The 22,032-nt window shown below is 34.2% G+C and overlaps 1 protein-coding gene, 1 long non-coding RNA gene and 3 pseudogenes across 3 annotated transcripts; 3 read left to right on the forward strand and 2 right to left on the reverse strand.

The window, feature by feature from the left end:
* The first annotated feature begins 2,026 nt into the window (after positions 1-2,026).
* On the forward strand, positions 2,027-2,712 carry LOC120175921. Its single transcript, XM_039182468.1, has 2 exons — positions 2,027-2,303; positions 2,334-2,712. Exons 1-2 carry the CDS (start codon positions 2,074-2,076, stop codon positions 2,590-2,592), a joined length of 489 nt encoding a protein of 162 aa, XP_039038399.1. The 5' UTR covers positions 2,027-2,073; the 3' UTR covers positions 2,593-2,712.
* A 3,712-nt stretch (positions 2,713-6,424) lies between these two features.
* On the forward strand, positions 6,425-8,059 carry LOC120175906 (annotated as a pseudogene).
* A 5,141-nt stretch (positions 8,060-13,200) lies between these two features.
* Positions 13,201-14,356, forward strand: LOC120175925. Of its 2 annotated transcripts, none has more exons than XR_005521283.1 (3): positions 13,201-13,301; positions 13,483-13,903; positions 14,012-14,356. It is a non-coding gene; the product is annotated as an uncharacterized LOC120175925 (long non-coding RNA). The 2 variants fall into 2 exon arrangements; XR_005521284.1 differs by having other exon boundaries at positions 13,571-13,903.
* Positions 14,357-14,442: 86 nt separating this feature from the next.
* On the reverse strand, positions 14,443-16,472 carry LOC120175923 (annotated as a pseudogene).
* A 354-nt stretch (positions 16,473-16,826) lies between these two features.
* On the reverse strand, positions 16,827-20,470 carry LOC120175937 (annotated as a pseudogene).
* Between the last annotated feature and the right edge of the window lie 1,562 nt (positions 20,471-22,032).

Raw genomic sequence — 22,032 nt, forward strand, 5'->3', positions numbered from 1 at the left:
ATCATTATTGACAATGATCCATTACGTTATAATATATGTTTAAAATATTTCTTAATTATTAATAATATTGTAATTGCTTAAAATTAAATTAAAAAAAATAAAGCTCGAATTTAATTGTTATGACCCCTTATAGATAATCGAATTATAAATTCGAAAAGCAAAACGATGTTTTTTTTTGGCAATAATGGAGAAAGGAACATTTTTTTTTTGGCAATTACCCGTAACGGGCAGCGTGATATTTTTCTTCTTCTTTTGCATATTATAAAGGGTAAACTACTGGACTGGTCACTTTCCTTTCATATTTATACATTTTCACTCACTAAATTCAAGAAACATAAGTTTTGGTCCCTTACATTGTAGATTTATTAAATTTTAGTCACTTGTGTTATCAATTGTTACATTTTGATTATTGATCCATTATCTCCATTTAGTTTGATGACATGACAAGTTCGTCAAAAGGGATTAATTTTTAACTTTACCTCTAAACTTTAATAGAATATACTAGTTATACCTTGAACTTTAAATGAAGTTATAGCTTGAACTTTAGATGAAACATCATTTTGATCTTTGAATTTTGGATAAAATGTCAATTTGATCCTTCAATTCAACTAAAATCTCTCGTCCCCGCCACCACCCACCATCGTCCCATCACCACTCACCACTGTGAACCCCGATTGACATCTACCATTGTTACCATTATTTGTTAGACCCTAAAATTTAAAATTCACTCATTTTCAACCTTCTAAATATAAATATAGTGTTTATTTCACCAAAAAATAATTCAGAACTCGAAAAATTTAACCTAGAATCCTTAAACAAAATTAAACTATAATAATACAGTTATTGTTATAAATATTTTAATTTTTTTTAAAATTTAGATTAATTGAAAATTTATTTTTTAAAATATAATAAATTAATTGAATTAATTTGATTTTTATAAATTTAATATTAAATGTGAGTCAAAATATAACTTTCCATAGTTGATTTATATATAAAACTCATAATATTTGAATTTTGTTCCGATAGTTTAACTCGAATTGAAAACTATTAAAAATTTTTTTTGGGACCATTTACAAGCTAATTCGAATTATAATTGATAAACATAAAAATAATATAGCAATATTATAACATAAATTTTACGCACTTTATTATTAGCTAGATTTAGATTTTTAGTGTTTTATTTTAAAGGAATATTAATAATAAATTTATGGTTAAAGTAATTTGAAGGGTTATAGGTAAGATTTGTTGAGTTTCTAGTATTTTTTTTTAGTGAAATAGACACTAGATTCGTATTTAGAATATGAAAAGAGAGTGAATTATAAATTTTAGGGTCAAATAGTCGACAACAACGATATCCAATGTTGATTGATGGTGATTAACAGTGATAGTTATTTGTTGCGGTAAAGGTGAGAGGTTTTAGTCGATTTCAATGATTGGATGATATTTATATAAAGGTTAGGGGTTAAAATGATATTTTATTTAAAGTTCAAGGTCAAACTAGTATTCTATAAAAGTTCAGGGGTTAAATTAAAAAGTTAACCCCTTTCACTAACATGCCACATCATCAAATTGGCAAATAACAACTTAGTGACCAAAATATAACAATTGATAACATAAGTGACCAATACTTAATTGTTTTGAATTTACTGAAATGTAAAAATATTAAAGAAAAGTGACCAATCCTATAGTTTACCCTATAATAAATGTGAAATAATAACCAAATAAGAAAATATTTAGGGCACAATAATTGCATTCGACCGTTGGCTCTTTTCTTTTTGGTACCCTCAGTATACTTCTCGAAAAATCCTATTGACTGGAGCGGCCAATTTATATTGAAAAGACTAAACTACCCTCAATTTCCCACTCCATCAAATAAACTCGTATAAACATAAAAGGTTATCTTCGGCATCTCAGGTAAACAAATTCCCCCTGATACTTTTGTCAAGGAATGAAGCCAAAATGTCAAAAGTAAAGCATCCATAGCTCAAAAGCTTACTTTTTTTTCCTGCTTCAAGCAGTTTTCTCTGTTTGATTCATGTTTTATAAGTCTTGGTTTAAGTGTTTGGTCTTTTCATGGATGGTTCAAATAAAGTGGTGGAGAGCTTAGAATCTCTATGGTTTTTCAACAATGTGCTCACTTTACCATCATTTGAGCACAAGGGTCATCATGGCTTTGCCCTTCATGAAGACACAGTCGAGGAAGAAGAAGAAGAAGAAGAAGAAGAAGAATCATCGAAACCCAAGATTCAGGAAACTGAGATTTTGGTTCCGAGATGTCCCAAGTGTGGTGAAATTGCTGCTGGGCTTGAACAGCAGCCAATTACAGTTTCAGAGGTTGAATTTGCAAAGCCAACAGAGAAAAGGAAGAGGAGGAGAAGGAGAAGAAGCAACAGAAAAGTCCTGGGAGAGCTTGATTTGGGGCTCCATTGCAAATTGGCTTATGAGTCTTCGTTTTCCGAAGAAAATATTGCACGTCCGATTCCAAACTCTGAAACACCACGGTATACTAAAATGCCTCCTTTGAATGATGGGTTGGCCATGAAACAGCACCTTAAATCGTGGGCTTATGCAGTGGCATGTACCGTCAAATGAATGTTGGTGCTTGCTTGCTTCAACTTAGATCCCTCAAAATTTTCTTCCATTATTTGCTAAGTTTCTGCCCCCCTTTGTTTCTCTTATTATGCAACTCATCCACATGACTGTTAACTCTCTCTCTCTCTCTCTCTCTTCTTTTTTTAGGTTCTTAGTATATTTGTTTTGCAGTTCTTAGTATATTTGTTTTGCTTTACGATCAGAATATATAGATGCCATAACCAAATGTTAACTAATATAATTAAGAGCGAAGACAGTTTCATGCTCTATTAACAGTGACTGGGTGTTTAATGAGTCAAGTAGTTCGTGAACAATTCGAATTTTACCACGTTAAAATTTAATAAAAGTTCAACTTGAATTAACTCGACTTAAAGTTGAGTTTGAATCGAATCCTTAACGAATTGAATCCACAAAGTTCAACTTGATTATATAAGTTCGTGAGCTAATCGTTAATATTTTTATAACTTTTTAATAGTTATCTTAAAATTTATTTTATTAAAATATTACTAATTTACTAATAGATAATAAAAATAATGATAAATTACTAATCTATTACTTTTCTGATAAATAGTTAAGAATATTAAATTATTAATTAATAATTATTATTTTATTACACTTAAAAATCATACTCTAATTATTATTTTAATGCGTTTATGAATTGTTATTGTGTTTAGACTTTGAATATGTTTCATACACTTTTGATAATTTTTTTGTTAAATTTATTCATTTATGTTTATATTAAGTTCTATATGGTATTAATAGATTTTACTTAGAATTAAAAAATTAAAATAAAATATTCAGTGAGCTTAATGAGTTACAAGGCGAGCAATGAACTTAATGAGTTTAACATGCAACGAGTCGAGTAACAATTTTCTTAACGAGCATGAGTCAAGCAACAAATTTTCTTAACGAGCATGAGTCAAACAAAATTTTATAAAAGCTTAACGAGCAACGAGTTGAGTAACAATTTTTTTTAACGAGCACGAGTAGAGCGATTGACTCGCTTGAAAATCACCCTAACTATGACACCATAGTAAAGATATATGACAACACGATTGAGAATGAATATTACAAGGTTACTCAAAGAACCATAAACAAAACAGCTACCAAAGACCATGGTATTGGTGTCGATTTTGGTAGAGTTGGCTCCAATGAAATCTTGTAGGCAGAAAAAAATGCAAGGTTACTCAACTCAACTCGAGAGTTGGCTCTCGAAATTGTCTTGTTTGGTACGAGAGCCATGCATTTAAACATGAGGATATGGTAGCTAACATGTCCCTTTCATTTTCATCTGAACAACCACCAACCAGCAGCTGCTCAACTAGAAGAGAAAAATATTGGTCTCAGACTGGGAAATTCAATCTCCAGCATCAAATGACCTCCTGCCCTAAAATTTTAACCTTTTATTTCAACCATTGAAATGGTGGTCCTCATGTTCACCTGCAATCCTCACCATATGCAAAAGGAGGCAACAACATAATTTTCGCTATATCTTTTTAAATTTATCCAGGTCTTACGTTTCTGTCATATGCAGAGATTTTTACGCAGTAATTTATTTATAGGGATTACTTCCTATTACAAACGCGGATCTGAAGACTGCATAAAAAGACTGTTCAACTATGTATTTATTTATTTATTTATGCATGCATTGTGTTTTATATTTATTTTAATTTTCTGACTGCCGGATGTCTTCTACGGAAGCTGCTCTCAACCTGGCGCTGGGGGCAGCCTACTACCCTACCTCCTTCCTACCCATTGCATATGGGAATAGGGTTTTGTTGTTGTTGTTTATTGAAATGGTCCATTAATCACCAGATCATGGAAAAGAATGTGACTTAATACTTTGGACCCTTTGGCCGTGAAAAGGCATATGTTTAATTATGAATGATTGAACCAACTCTACCTGCAATCCTCACCATATGCAAAAGGAGGCAACAGTATGATTTTCGCTATATCTTAATTGCTACTCATCTTGGTACCGATGACTTATGTCTAATGATTTTGACCTGTAAAAGGAGAGGAAGCTAAGCTAAGATCCCAAACATGCATGTATGATTGACATAAATGATGATGAGTGAGTGCTTCTCTAAGAAGTTATCTACAACTTGAATATTCATTAGTTTATTACTTTAACAAGTCCTAATTATTCATTAATTTAACAAGTACTCATAGAATGTCAGTCACCTAAACTTCAAGCTTACAAAATTCATCAAAAAGTAAGTGCTTTCCCAACTTCACTCCACTAATTTATTCTTGCCTCTAACCTTGAAAAAATTCTCTTAGATTTCTCCTATAAAAGCTTCAAATAACAGATGTGTATTATCATATAAGCTTCCAATATCATTTCAAACAAATATGAATCATGCCTGAATATGAAAATCTTACCTTTCTTTATTTTTATTTTTTGAATTGGTCTAACGATTTTATTAGCAAGGGATGTGATTAGTATATATATGTATAGTTTGAGATAAAATTGAAATATTAAAAAGTTTGAGGAGTAATTTAGAATGAAGATCATAGTTTGGGGACTAATTTAGAATGAATATCATAGTTTAGATGAAATTAAAATTTTCAAAAGTTTGAAGATTAATTTAGAATGAAAACCATAATTTAAGGATGAAATTAAAATATTTAAAAGTTTAAGAACAAATTTAGAAGTTAACTCTTCAAACTATATTTACCTATTTATATTTTAAACAAAATCCTTAAAACAACGTGTATTAATCTTCAAGTTATAAATGATAAAAGGGTAAAATACACAAATGGTCACCTGGTTATAGGTTGTTATTTTGTTGAGTCTCGATTAATAAAAATTAAAATAACCCCTTAACTATAAGAAATTGTTTTGTTAAGTCTTTTGACTATTAAAGTTACAAAATGGTCACTCGACTATTCATATGTTCCAATTTGTCGTTGCTTTCAAGGATTTACTCGACAACACAATGTTTTAAGCATTGACTCAATAACATAATGTAATGGAAAGTCAATATACCAAATACTGTTCAAACGATTATGAGGTCATATTTTATCATATCTTAATCAATATTTTAACGTACAATTCAGATGACTACCAATTTTCTAATAGAAAATGATGAGTTTAGAATATATAAATAGATAGTGACTATTTTATAATATTTAGTAGTCGTGACTATGGCCATGAACCATAATATTTAGACAATATAAAATATTTTGGATAAATTACGTATTTAGTATCTAAACTATCAGATTTGGTTTGTTTTAGTACCTAACTTTTAAATTTTTTTAAAAATAATACCTAAAGTTTAGGTATTAAAAATGATCAAAAATGATAATTTAGATACTAAATGTGTTGTTTACCTAAATATTTTAATTTAAACATATGCCAATAACCTGAACATTGATCATAAGTAGTAATTACCTGGACGTTAACTAACTGATTAAGATATAATAAAATCATATTTTAATGTGTTTACTAGTACCGTAGTTACTTTCAAGCACTGACTCAACGACACAATGTTTCAAACACTAACTCAATGACATAATATAAATATAGAGTTAATCGATAATATACAACTCAAACGATTATGATATTAAATTTTATCAAATCTCAATTAATATATTAATGTCTAGTTTAGACAATCATTAATTTTTTAATAATAAAAAATAAATTTAAAATATATAAATAATCAAATAATTGTTTTATATATTTTAATAATCATTAGTTTCAATAAAATGATATCCTTTAATCATGAGACCATAATATTTAGACATTATAAAAATATTTTTATTTAAAAGTAAGTCAATAACCTGAACATTGATCATAAGTCGTAATTAGCAAGGTCTTCACCAACTGTGAAACCCCACCCTTTCCCTCCTTAACTGCTCTCTTCTGTATGTCTTCTCCTTCGCTTCCACTCTCACACACACTCTGTCTCCCCCATGAAAACACCGCCGTCATTCTTCCTCCTTCACCTCCTCTTTCTTCTTTCCACCACCACCACTCTCTCCGCCGCTTCCACCACAAATGCCACCAAACCAGCAACCCCCACACTCTCCCCTACTCCACCACCCACCACCAAAACTCTTCTCTAGACCCCAAACAAATACGAGCGCTCGAATCCCTCAACATCCCCACCGCAAGAGACCCTTGCGTTCAACCTTCCCTCACAACGCCACCGTCTGTGACACCTCCAAGCCTTTCCGCCACCTCATTTCCCTCCACCTCCGACTGCTCCCGACCTTTCCTCACCTCCACAGCTCTCAAGTCTCTTCCCTCTCTTCTCTCTCCTTCACCAACTGTCGAGCCTCCCCTGTCCGCTTTCCTTCCGATCTATCTCTTTCCTTGACTTCCTTCTTGCATTCACTCCCTCCACCGCCTCACCGGCGTCTGGCTGTCGCGTTTCGTTAACCTTACTGACCTCACAGTTTTCTACACTCCGATCAACACTCGGGGACTTTATGTAATCGTCGCGAACATGCATAAGCTGAAGACTCTTACCATTTCTCACGCAAATCTTTCGGGTTCCCTTCCGAGGCACCTGCATCTGAATCTTACCCATGTTGATTTATCCAACAACAAGCTCAAAGGAAATATACCAACTTCCCTTACGATTCTGGAAGACCTTGAATTCTTGAATCTTTCTTCAAATAAGCTACATGGGGTGATTCCCACCGAGTTTGGCGACTTGATATCGTTGAAAATGTATCTTTGGCTTCCAATTCGTTTTCTGGGTCAATCCCAGATTCCATGTCAGCTATTCCAGGCTTGGTTCATGTTGATCTGAGTAACAACCAGCTAAACGGAACAGTTCCAAAGTTTTTCTCAGAGTTGAAAGGGCTGAAAGTGTTGAACCTTGAGAACAACGAGCTCCATGGGGTGTTACCTTTCAATGCTAGTTTCATAAAGAGATTGGATGTTGTCAAGCTTGGTGGGAATGGAAATCTGTGTTACAATCACTCTGTTTTGTCATCAAAATGAACCTTGGGATTGCTTGTGATAAGCATGGCTTGCCGGTATCACCGCTGCCTTCCAAAGAGTCTTCCAGAGACAATGACAGTGCTTCGGATTATGACGACGACACCGGTAGTGCTGACGATACAAGTGAGAAAAAGAAACATCATCACGGGCCAAACAAGGTTGTTCTTGGTGTTGCAATTGGACTGTCCTCAATTGTCTTCATCGTTGTTTTCTTGGTTCTTCTCTCAAAATGGTGTGGTTGAAAGAGGGGGAAAAGTACTTTTGATTATTGGTTAGGTTCTTCGTAGAGTAGAGGTCATTGGTGATTAGCAATTCCATATTATTCATCATCGATATTTGATACACTTGGTGGAACTTTGAGGAGGGGGAGGGGGAAACAGCTTGAACTGGTGTGATATGTTTTTTACTGCTTTCTTGGTCATCGAATTGTTAAAAAATCAGTGATTTCCATTATTTGTTGTATGAAGTGAGGGCAATGCGAAGTAATTAATGTATTCTTCTTGATCTTCATACATTTGTAATTTTTACACCATTTTCACAGTTTTTATCCGTTCTGGTAGTTCATTGTGCTTTACTTAGGTTATACTTCATATGATTCTCATGGAAAAGGTAATATACCATTGTCTTTAGTAATGTGGGTACGCCGGGTAGCCAATTATGTTTTGACTCTATAGCCTCCAAAGCATTCTTTAAATATATAAAAAAATTCAAAAGATCTGATTTTGATCGAATTTGAGGAACGAAGTTCTATTGAAAGGGATCGATTATTAGTGGATCTAATCAGACATTTAAAGTTGATACTTTAGAACCCGTTATGATTCAGGTGCATCAGGAAGGTGTTTAGAAACCTTTATATCAGAATAATTCTAGATTCAGATTTACAGAGAGTGATTCTATTACTTAAACAATCAAGGGTATTCAGGATTATGAGTCTAATTGAACCAAAGATCCCAACACTGCAATACTCGCTGATCATTTGGACTGTGATAATTCATTATTATTCATTTCCTATTACTGACTGCACCAGTTGATCTGATAAATATCATAATCATCCTTGATCGGTTCTTGAAGAGACAAATAGATATTTCAGTAGTATTTATTTCTTTTCTATAATGCAACGATATCAATAAATGTCGACTTGCTTTATCTAGGGTTTAAACCCTTGAGGGCAGTACAACATACAAATTTATCAACGTTTTCAGACTTGTTTGAGTCATTCCTTAATTATACGTCTTTGAAGGTACTTAGACATTTAGTAGTTAAGTCTATTTCGATCACTTTGAAATTTCCATAGTAATTCAATCATTTCTTAAATTCAATTACATACCGTTCTTTCAATCCATTCAACTTGATCATAATTTAGTCATTTCATTAAATTCCGACATGTAAAGTACCATCAATAATTCAGTTTGTGGGTGACATACTTTCGATAAGTTAGGCTTGAATGCAATCTAGTTCCTTTAGCGTTCAGGGTATTTAATCATTTGATCGTTGGAGGTTATTATAGTTAGTACGAAGCTCGATGACATTTCAATAATTCCTTTCATTTCAATCATATATAATTTTTTTGATAATTGATCTAATATGTCCTTTCGGAGTTATTTTTCGCCTTCTAGAGAAGTGTTGGTCTTTTGCAGTATAAGGACATTTTCGTAATTTTACCCCTTTGAAATATTTTAGATAATTTCTTATCCACATAATTTCCAACATTTAACATTTAACTAGATTAATCATAGTTTACGAGTCTTGAGATTGATTAATTGATTAAATCATTGAACTTAGATTTGTTTTCGATCGATCTACCAATTTCTCTTTTTTCGAACTATCTGAGTCTTATATAATGTTCTGCTTATTTCAATTTACGTCTGAGTCCGATGATAGTTAAATACATTTAATAAACCAATCATTTCAATCACGCATTTATCATATATCCATGAGTTCCGAAAAGCATACAAAAGGTAATAGAGTATTATCTCGATTTTCGTGTCATAACGATCGAACATTTAATCTCCATTTTATCACTCTCGAACTTGAATTCAACATCCAATAATTCTTCGGATACATAGAAACTGAATTTTCGTCAAAAACTAAACTTAATTGAGAAACCAAATTGAATTCAAAAATAAAACATTAAAAAACGATTTACTGAATGCGAATTTGACAACACGAACTTCAGATTTAGACTCAAGGCGTCAAAAAAAACTCAAACTACAACTCTTAAATTTAAGCTCACCAACTCGATTTTTAACTTCCAATCTTTTTCTCACAAACCTAAACCATCAAATATACGAACTTAAATCTAAAATATTTTTTCTCGCCATAAAATATAACTTATTAAAATTTAAATAATAATTCATAAACTCGATTTGTAAAACTGACAACTTGAAGAGACAGTAATATTTAATTACATGATTACTAACATCATAAACTAAATTGATATTATTTAAATTATTATGTCATAATCATAACAATATAAAAACTAAAAGATAAGGTTAAATTTTTCCCAATATTACAATTTCCCAATTCCACGTGTTGGACCATTTCTTATTTCTTTTCTTCTTTCATGCGACATTTTTTCCCTTAAACCTTCTCCTCGTGTGCTGTAAGTGAAGCAAGAAAGCTTCACCGGCCGGAAATCAAACACCAGTGATTGCCGTATCCAGCCACTGTTTAAGACCTAACTTACCGATCGAAGTGCCTTGTCCTCCTCGTCAGAGATTCGACCTCTGATCATCCAATATGTCATCGAGAGTCATATATCTAACAAAAGTTATTCGACTTCTTGACAAGAATGGCTTCGTTCACCATCGACAACCGTCTGATGGGGCTTCTTTCGAGCTGTGCTGCTATTGCTGACGAGGGAAATATTTCACCGTCGGGATTCAAAATGAAATCTGAATCATCGGACCCAAACATTCTTGTGACCGAGCTTCATCATTTCTTTTTTTTACAGTACAAGAATATATATCGAGAAGGCAATGAATGGTTGATTGATTTCCATAATTTGATATACCCATTATGCACGGTAAAACCTCATAAAATACCCAAATAACTTTCAAAATATATTAATCGTGTGGTTCATGATAATCTAAATAAAATAATAATATTAGTAAAATTTCACATCAACCAAAGTCTGAACAAATCACGTGAATGCTATAATTAATCAAAATTAATGAGGGTACGTTTGATTCACGGAATGTAAGATTATCAGTGGGAAAAGATACAGATAATAGGATTAGAAATATTGTATTTTGTGTTTGTTGGTTTAGCAAGAATGTAAGATTATAATGTTTGTTTAAAGGAATAAAAGGTTATTGGAATATATATTTGACCAAATTGTCCTTATTATATATTTATTTTTTTAATAAGTTGAAATTATTTATATATTTCTTTAAAAATTTAAATTCATAAAATTATATAATTTTTTTATAAAATTTAAAATATAAAAAATTTAATGAAAGGGTAAAATTTTATTTTTAACCCTTGAACTTCATATAAAATTTTAATTATAGATTTTTTTTATAAATCTAAAATAGTTTAAAGAGAAATTTGTAATTTAACCTTCGTAGAATTTTTTTTATTCAATGACATAATAAGGATATTTTTGAAATAATTTTTTTTAAGGGCATTTTAGTCCAAAACGTCGGTAATCTAACAATACCTACGGAAATGAAGGTAATGACATTCCCGGTAATATAACCAAAAAAATTCACTATTGATAATGTAAGATTATCGGAAATGACATTTCCGGCCAACCAAACATGGGAATGTGGATTCTATTCCCATGAGAATCTCACATTCCCTCAACCAAACACACCCTGAAGGACAAAATTACACTTAAATTCTCAATCTTTTCAAAATTTCTTGATAACCAAAATTTTAATTAGACTACTTTTATAAATTTCATATGAAATTTTAACTCATATATTGATGTTACAATCATATATATTTATTTTCCATACTTACACTCAAATCTATAATAGAAGCGTTGAAGGAAGAAATGTGATTTTGTCATACCTAGAGTGATGATGAATATATGCAGATTGATAAGGTGAGTACAGTTGACTGTCACATAGTGGATTTAGTTGTGATTGGAGAGAACGGTTAGACTAAAATACTGTAATTATAAAAATTATATGGAATTCCGAAGACTTCTAAAAATTCCAGAGACCTTGTGAGAGGAGGATTGGCTGCATAGAAACGACTTGCGGAAGCAATCGGAAGGAGGTACAACAAGAAGTAACATAGTTGGATGATATTCTTTGTTATTATTGAAGAGATAATGAGTACAAGCCAAGTTGGTGATGGTGGATGAACTTATAGCTGTTAATATTACTGGGGTAACAATGATGACTCTTTAGGAAAGGATTCAACTGTTCGATGGATCCTTCAATAGTTTATGGCTTGATGAAGTCTTAAATTTTGAGGTTCCATGGATCTATCATACAAAGCCAGGCAGTGCAGGCTTGCCCAAATCTTCCCTTTTGTACTTTGGTCTCGCAATGGCCCCTCTCCAAAGCCAGCAGCTTTCATTCCCATACATGGCAAGCTTTTTTTATATCATCTTCTTGATTTTTGGAGAAATGCAAATCAAGAAAGCTCTTGAAAGAAGGCATGTGATGAAACCATGTTGATCAAGGAACCAAGTGATACTAATAATTATGGTCATTATTTATTCAACCTCCATAAAAAATAGATAAAGTGGAAACATTACTTTTACAGTTTACTGCCATTGTAATCAGCATTTGTGTTGTTTTTCTCTCCATCACCAAAAACCAAAGAGAGCAAAGGGTATGGCAAAATACACATGTGAAGCCCATACCATGAAAAAACACCCTGCCTGCTAATGCTGCCTTGTTCCAATGAATCAATGGGCTCTTTCTCCTCTATGGCATTGCTGTGTATATTTCCTTTTTAGACAAAAAGTAACATTTGAAGTTGCTTTTTGAGGCTTAATCCCAAATGCCAAAGCTGTATGACCCTATATAACTGCAGTCTTATTCCCAAGAAAATGCCCTTTTCAGATATCCACAGTCCTAGTTCCTACAAATGGAATATTTAAACCCCTTGTGTGTATCGAATTATACAAAATTGATTTACTTAATCTCGTTTACTTAAATGACTGTCTTGGATATTCAGTTACCTGTCTAAAGCTCCACAAGTTGCCTAATAAGATAGAACCCTTGAGCCCTCATATTCTTGAGACACGCAAAGCAAACCATGGCCATTGGGAAATGTGAAGATTACCCACTTGACAGACTTGACTGATTTTGGCATTGTAATCTGTAACCAGGTAGTCAATGGTTTGTGTTGGTGGAATACAGCAAGAACTCAAAAATGGAGACAGAAAGTTTTGCTTTTTGAAGAATGTTCATGGATAAAGTAACCATTGTTGGATATGAATTTTCTCTTAAAGGGTTTGGTTTCGATTTAGAGGCGAAAGAGACAAGTTAAGTGCCGTTTCAGCCATGTTTCTAGGAAAATTTCAACCAAAAGCCAATAGTTAGATAATACGTTTGGTATGTGATGTGCACGCTCCTGAAAAAGTGTGGACTAGCAATTTTAAGAAAAAAAAAACAAAATGATTTGAAGTATATAACTTGTGGATACAATGCATTTGGAACTGAAAGGCTTTGCAAACGAAACATGGCTGCTGCTTCTTCTCTTCCCTTTCGATCTCCATCTCATTTCGCTTTCTTTCCCTTCAAACAGACAATTACCCAAGCTGGGAAACCCTGTTTATCTCTCACAGGTAATAATCTTCGGCCATGGTTTTTCACACTTCATATTTCTCATGAAACAAATCTCTCCCTTGCATTTGAAGAATCCGCTATAAGACACAACATTTGAAGTCAGCCATCTGAAGAGGGTATTTGTGCTTCAATGCAATACCTTTCAATGTTAATTCGCATCCTGTTTCATTACTTTGTTAGTTTATTGAAGCAAGTGGCGTTATGTTATTCATACATGAGCACATGAATCTGAGGGATGATCCCTTGATGCAGCTTATTAATTTGGCAGAGAATGCAGATAAGTCCATGCCCTTTAACTCGCATAAGCCAAGTATTTCAAGCATAGAATCTGATGTTAACACAAAAGGAAGCCGTTGTAGGAAAGGTTTTTACCCAGCCTTGGGAAGAAAGAATGGTGGAAGCGAGGAATCGAGTAGTAACGGCATTAAACCACCGACTCGTCCAGTCGGGAAGAGATAGTTGCCTTGTTTAGAAAGTACAATCTTCAATCGCTAAGGCTGAGAATCAGAGGCTAAAACTAAAAGTTTCAACTCATCGAATGATAAGTCCACAACTGAATCAGTTATGGATGTTCTTCACAAATCAGGAAAGAACCTACAAGGTAACACTGTTGGGTTTCCAATTCCATAGACTTTTAAATTATTAATACTACCAACAAAACATGTCAACATGGTAACTGTCAAGCTAACGAATTTAACAGATTTTGCAGACACTGGAACAAAAAAAGGTGCCAAGGCATTGGATGGAGAAGTGGCAACCCTAAGAAAAGGCAAGGGAAGGAGAAGGCTCCTGCTGCAATGGAGGAATTCAATTATCAAGGTCCCATCCAATTTTATGAAGAGGTCGCCAATTCCGCACCCAACAGCCTAGAACAAAGACTCCTGAGTGGAAAATCGAATCGTGGCAACAAATGAGAGATCAGAGTTGGCAAGCATACAGAAACTAAATAAGGATTTCAATTTATCAAGGCCACCATCTAATTTATGAAGAAGTCGCCAATTCTACACCCAACAGCCCCAAGAACAAGGACTACTGAGAACTTTGAAGCAGTGTCTGCGGAAAAGTAACTACTTTTCCCCCTTTCTTCAGTAGACAAATGCTGATCCTTCACTTAATTTTCAGCAGTTCAATTCAAAATACTGAAAAGAGAGGCATTCTCCAATTGGTTATATATTAATCGAGTGGTGAAACCAACAGAGAAGGTACTTTGGATTTAAAAATATATCTTCAGGAAAACAAAAAAACTGATACAGAAATAAGTCAAAATCAAATAACCAAATCTCAAAACAACTCAACCAAACTCGTAACTGCATTCCTAAGCTCCAATATTTTGAGACTGTTAAGGATGACACCTTCGTATTTGACCTGGAACCACTTCATGGCATCCTCCTTGGTAACTCGGTGTTGGATTCCAACACGAGACTTGCACCTGCGACGACGACCAACTCGGTATCCAGCACGTTCTAGGACAACATAGAAGTCCATACCATAGATACCAGTTGAAGGGTCATACCTAGAAAGAGAACAAGAGTGTAATTTATACCTTCATGGAATATATGGCATCAATATCGAACGCAAGTAGCAACAGAATGAATTTATCATGAGAATAAAAGCACAGATATCCACAAATTCTGTCATGCCAACCAGTATTCATGTAATTCTAACACTGAACTGGGGTTAGCTAGTTTCAAGCCACAAGATAAACTTAACCCAGTTAAAAGTTGAATCACTATTCATATACCATTCGTACATCCTAACCCCAGCCTGGAGTGAACAAAACTCGATTAGACTCGAAAAGCCAATCTTTTTAACTGGACTCAATTAAAAAAAAAAACTCAACTTGATTGACTCGATAGTCGACTCGCAATTTTATAAACTCAAATCAACTCGAAAAAAATTTCAATTAAAGTCAAGTTATAAAAAAAACTTGAATAAATTAAAATTTTTTGTAGTAGTGGATTGGTTTTCAAGTTGAGTCTAGTCCCTCAACTCCGAATGATATATGTATATCACTTATGAAAAAATATATATTGTAGATGATTATAGAAAACATGTAAATTGGAGTCAAATAATTTCATAATGTTATAAATATTTATAATTAAATTTAAACATAAACTTAACAACTTGAATTTATAAACTCAACTCGACGTGAAAAAATTTCAAATAAAATTTGAGGTATAAATAAGACTTGTTAACTCGAATACCTCAAAAAATATTTTACTCACACTCACCCCTACCCAACCAATAATGCATTGCAAGATACAAGCAAATGCTTTGCCATTTAAGTTCTAAACATAAAAAAATCCAAACCTATGAGAAAAAAAAACTCCAAACTATGTGCTATATATTCCTTCAAATTTAATAATAAAGTTTCAAACTTGAGTATCCAAATCGCATTAGAAAGAAATGTAGAAACAACAATTGGAACACAAAATTTGATAAAGAGACACACTAAGAACATACTTGATACCAAGATCAATGTGCTCCTGGATACCGAATCCGAAGCATCCAGTATCACTGAAGTTTCTCCTCAAAAGTTCATACTCCTTAACCTTCAAACCGCTCTCAAGAAGCTGCATAGCCTTCTCTCCCCTAACAGTAACATAGCACGCAATCTTTTCATTACGCCTGATTCCAAAAGATCACAGTGTACCTAGCTGCTCACATCAAATCCATTTTGAATTTCATTAACAACACAATCCGACAGAAAAAGAAACTAAAAAAGGCATCATTTTGTTGAAAAATTTTACCCTTGGAAAAGACAGGGGTTGACCACTGAGTTGTTCCAAGACCTAAACAACAGCAAGATGGATCAAACTAATATTTACTAAAACGTTCAAAAAGAAGAAAACTGGGTCCCTTTTTGCGGGTTCAGTTGATTACCTTGGCGGCACGGGTGAGGCGATCTCCGCTTTCACCGACGGAGATGTTGAGGACAAGTTTTTGAACTTTAATCTCCCTCATTGGGTTCGATAGCTTCTTTTCCGATGCCTTTCATAGTCATAAAAAGAATAACATTAGAAAAAGTCAATTAGACATAAGGAAAAGATGAGTGAACCAAGAAATGATATTGAGAGAAGGAGAGGTACCATGGTGAAACACAATAGCTTGGAGCAGCGGCGGACAGACAAAGAAGACACCTGCGTTTAGAGATCGTAGTGAGAGTTTAGGGCTAGAGTTTATTTCTGTTACATATGCACTTGGGCCCAAACTATTACTCCAAGTTTGAATCAGACCCAATTCTAGAGGCAACCGACTGAAGAACATATATTTATAAGAGGTTATTGAATAGTATATCGTATAACTTGTTATTTACATCTTGCTGCTATTTCATACTGAATTTTTACAACTTCACTCGATTCGTTAACTTTTGAAAGTTGGTATACTTGTACTGTATTACAATCAATCTTAAACTGGTAACGATTTAGAAAAGCAAGTTTAATTCACCGTGAAAACATCATTTACTTTTATCTAGTATTATATTACAACCAAATCTTAAATTCATACACTCCTAACCATATAGTCTGCACAACCAGGACTACTCTCCACATCTTGAGACTCAGAATTCTAGGGGAGTCCCTAAATAAGACTCTGGACCTTACAATTCCCCAGTGACAATAGAGCCGAAAAGAATAATGTAAATACTAGCTCTCGGGTTGCAACGATCGGTTATAGACGGATGGGAATGGGGCAATTTGTACTTCGATCACCGAGGTCCGGAAAGCTCCATTGCTTCAATGATGAAGGAAGACTCTTCATGAATGTCACTATAATTCCTGGAGAAGCTCCACTCCCTAGTCTCAGAAAGGTTTGTCCCACCTGTGATTCCTCGGTTCCCGACTGCACAAGACCTTCAAGGACCTTTAAAACTTCCGACATCTTTGGACGAAGGTGGGGTTGCGACTGGGTACACTGAAGAGCCAGTTCTGCTGTTTTTTCCAACTCTATTGGATCGAAACATCCCCTCAAATCCCTATCCACTAGCACTTCAAGTCTCTCCTCTTCCTGCAATGTTCTAACCTGCATCAATCATAGGATATCTTCAAAACTAAATATGGACAATAGATGAAGAAAAAAATCAGCATCACAACCCAAAAGACTGGTTTTTGCCGGCTGTTGTTATAACAAAGACAACATCCATTTTGTTAACGATCACACGAATTAATTTAAAACGTGAAGTATGATTTACAATGTTTTCAGCAGGCGTTAGGAATCTATCACTTTCTCTAAGAAAAGAATGCACTTGAACAGGCAACGATAAAGATGCATGCTTCGACAGCTTCGATAATTACTTACCCAGTCAAGGATCATTCCCTTTTGAACCTGTCCATTCCCAGCATCTAATGTCTTTTGTCCTGTGATGAGTTCCAAGAGTAGTATGCCAAATCCAAATACATCTGTTTTTTCGGAAGACTGTCCTGTTGAAAGATACTCCGGGGCAATGTGTCCTACAGTACCCCGCACAGCAGTAGTGACGTGTGATTCCTTTTTATCTAAGAGCTTAGCAAGACCAAAATCCCCTACCACAGCTTCGAAACTTTCATCGAGCAAAATATTTGCAGCTTCACATCCCTGTGAATAATTTTCGGATTACATGCTCATGTAAATACAAAAGTCCACGGGCAGCTCCAAGGGCAATATGCATTCGTCTATTCCAATTTAGAGAAGGCTTTTCACGACAAGCATCTGCTAAAAATAAATCAAATTATTAGATGATAGCAGATAGACTAGTCGTAAACGGATGTAAGCTTAAATTTGAGATGCATGACGTAGAAAATGGAAATGCAAGCACGAGACAAGACATTAACCTGGTGTGATGAGGACGGTAGCTTAAAAGATCAGTGAAAGAAACAAACCTCTTAAGCGATCAGCAACGCTTCCATTTGGCATATAAGGATAAACAAGCAACCTTCATCGGGTGTCATGCAAAAGCCATACAACGCAAGAGGTTACGGTGAAGTGCCAAACCAATCATCTCTACTTCAGTTTGGAATTGAACTTCTCCGGTAAAATTCGGATCTCTTAGCCTTTTAACTGCAATGAAGGACCTATTGGAAGGCATCCTTTATAAACAACTCCATAACCTCCTTGTCCTAGAATGTTTTGGGATTAAAATTTCTTGTAGCAAGTTGCAGTTCCCGAAAGGAGAACCTCTTGACATGATCAATGTCCAAATCATAATCATGCTGCACTGAAATTCAAAAAAACAAAATCAAAATTTAATGATCACACCAACTCGGTGTTAAAAAATAGCATACATTGAGATTCGGCAGTACCATATGATGTTACCAAAATACGAGATCGGTGCCAATGCACCCACCAACAAGCAGAACCAAAGAAACCACAAACACGGAACTGATTGCTATGGCAACAGACAACACCCGACGATGGTATCCACTGGCTCTAGAAGATGAAACTGAGCCTGCCATTAGATGATCAAACATGTTATATTGGTACCAATGAAGCGAATCATGGCAAAATGAAATCACTTCAATAGATTCATCAGCATACCATTTAATGGTTTTAAAACGCCAGTGCAACTTTGTTCATACGAAGAAGTGCAAAGGAAGTCATTCCCTGAAATACTACACAATGAAAAAGTACATGGAGCTTGATGTGAACAAAAATGATTTATCAGAAAGATCATTCTAAATAGGAAAGAGAGCATTTGAGATTAGGCTTATCAATATGGAATAAAATTGCTTCTTCCTGCAAAGAAGCTTACCTATAACCTTTTGCTAGGATTTTTCGGAGTAGGACCGCTGAGGTTATTAAAGGATACATCCCTACAACAATATCATAGAAGTTAATAATATCATCACTTCACAGCAGTCTGAACTAGAAATCCAGTGACAAGAAGGAATACGTACAAGAACGAAAGACCAGTGAGATTCGCAATGGTCCCAGGAATAGGTCCAGTTAAATTGTTGTTGCTAAGCCTCCTAAAAAAAGTGATGGCAAAGATTTTAGAATGCATATAAAGGAACACACATACACACAATACAATAGCTATAAGATTGCACCGACATAAATTTCGAAACAACTCACAAGTAAGTTAGATGAGTTAAAGAGCCCAAAGATCTTGGAATTAGTCCGACAAACTCGTTACCAGAAAGATCAAGTGTTTGAAGCTCTGGGAGCTTCCCTATCTCATCAGGAATGGGACCTGACAACTTATTGTTTTGCAACAGCCTATAAAATACAGAAACAAAAGCATATAAAAGAATGGGAAAAATATTCACAAGAATTTACATGTTCTTGGAACAATCACAAAGAATGTTATCGATACAAGAATTCCTCTCAATACCACAACAAGGTCGAGACAAATAATAACCTAGTAAATATTGAAATGAATTCAAGAGAACAAAACAAAAACAAGGCTCTGAGAGCCAATGCTGGCACCTAGTTCAGCAAAGAATATGTCCCCCATTGCACTATAAAGCACAATTTTCATAAGCAAATGACTTCCAATGGAATTAACATAAAAAGTGTTAGAGAAGACAGTGGACCTCACATTGTTCTTAGGTGACTCAAATTCACAATGCTCGGTGAGAGCACTCCTGATAGCCCTTTACTGGCCATTTCCCTATCAACAACAATATTATATGCTAAAATAATTAAAAAAGAAGAAACTAACAGTGAAGAAAACAAACACAGTACTTACAATGAGATAACATAACCCTCAGCAGAACAAGCAACCATATTCCAAGTACAAGGATCAACCGAGTTAATATCCCAGCTGTCCATAACGTTCCTATCATCTTTCATCTCTCTTTTGACCAACATCAAAGCAGTCACTGTAATTTAAAGAACACCCAAAACAAAAACTTAAACATTCATAATCAATGGGGTATGGCTCTGTAAGATAAGAAACTAAGAAGGCGAACCCAAAACCCACCTTCATAGTTAACTCCTTTTGGGGAGAGGAGACTGTCACCAGCTGGTAGAGAATGGACCCAACGAAAAAGCAACAAAGCAATCCACATTACGTGCAGCGCCATTGAAAGTTAAACAAAAAGCAACGACAAAAGGGAGAGGGAGCCAAAGCCCAGACTATAAAAAGGGAAGCTTTATAAGTATTCTTGGTTTTGTTTTTCAGTAGGTTTTGACTTAAGAAAGTAAGGCCAAAATCTTCGTCTGACAAAGGGAGAGACTGGGTTTTGCTGTTGAATTCCCAATCTTTTCTCTTTGGATTCTCCATTTCTTTGCTTTTAAGAATTGGATAAATAAAAGATAGAATTTTTAATCGTAAAGTTCAGGAGAATGGCTTTTGAAATGGGGTAAGCCCTCGAGATATGTGCAAAGGACAGAGATTGTCGCCTTGTCTTGACTTGATCAACTCTATTCTCGTGTTTCGATTTGTAGGAATTCAGGCCGTTCGATTATTCGAAATTAATTATTTCAACGGTTGATAATCAACTTGTAGCAATGGCGCGAATTTTCATGTTGCCGGGAATTTATTTCTTTCCCACCACACCAAACGGCATCGTCTCACCCATATTTCCCCCAATAATTATTTCGTCTATTTAAGAGTGAACCATTACCACTAATTTTGAATTTCATCCATCACAAATTGGAAAATTATTTGGTACATTGTTAAATAAAATAACCTAAAATATTGATTTTTGTTAATTTATGTATATTATAAATAATTTTATTTGATCTTATAATAATATTTAGGATTGAATTTAACAATATCTTCCCGATTAATGTTTATTAATTATCCTATTATTTAATTATCTTATTATTCTTATTGAGTTGTTTGACTGAATTCAGCTCTTCTCTATTTTATTTTTAGTGGTTTTTAACTTTTTATAAAATTTACTTATTTATTAAATTTTTATATTTCTTTATTAATTTAATAAAATTAATTAATTTAAATAAAAGATTAAAATAAATAATAAATAATAACCTGATTAAATTCATTATTATGCCTAAATCATCTTGTATAGGTATTGGATTCCTTAATTAGAAAGAGGGGGTAATTATTAACGCATGGGATGGGGAGCTAAGAGCATCTTCATTAGACAAAAGCCCTCATTATTTGACAACCCTTTTCTTCTGTGGGGACTGCAATTATATTCCATCAATGGCTAAATCATCAGTTTTCCCAATATTAGCTGCCTGCCTCGGATTCATAAAACTTCAACTTGTACGATCAAATTAAACAAGAAAGAGTCATAACATTACTTGGCACAAACAGTATGAATAATCGTCTGAGATTTAATGTCGACCAACCGAACCCCAAAAACAGCCGGACCTTTCTTCACTGGTAGCTCTATGGTATTGTCCACCTTAAAAAGTCTTTATCTTTTACTATCAAACATGTTACATGTACATCACCAAAAAAGGACATTTTGACAAAATGTGAACTGAGAAGTTGGAGAGGCAGAATTTAAGTAGAAAGAAGAGAAAGACGGCCACCCGGCTGCCAGAGACTCTACGCGTCTTGGTAGGGTACAAAATGGTGCTGGACAGGCCTCGGTCAATGGTGGTTATTCAAAGATTTTGCTTCGTCTTCGTCATGCATCAACCATGAGATATATCAAGTCTTACACTACTTCTGAGGTTTTATGTCCCAGCCGGATGCATGAAATGTTGTGACCCCCTTTGCCGTTTCACATGTTCTGGAATCATCTTATTAACAAGCTCCGGTGAGGCCCCGGATAAATGTAACCAAAAGAACGCAAATGACTATGGCTAACAACGTACCAACTTGAGTGATAAACA

Source organism: Hibiscus syriacus, unplaced genomic scaffold (assembly GCF_006381635.1).
Source record: "Hibiscus syriacus cultivar Baekdansim isolate YM2019G1 unplaced genomic scaffold, ASM638163v2 tig00112217_pilon, whole genome shotgun sequence".
NCBI lineage: Eukaryota > Viridiplantae > Streptophyta > Magnoliopsida > Malvales > Malvaceae > Hibiscus > Hibiscus syriacus.

Excerpts from the sequence above, each read along its gene's own strand:
- LOC120175921 (XM_039182468.1), top strand. The coding sequence starts at position 2,074 with ATGGATGGTTCAAATAAAGTGGTGGAGAGCTTAGAATCTCTATGGTTT. Across the intron at positions 2,304-2,333 it reads TGTGGTGAAATTGCTGCTGG|GGTTGAATTTGCAAAGCCAA; the intron begins GCTTGAACAGCA and ends TACAGTTTCAGA.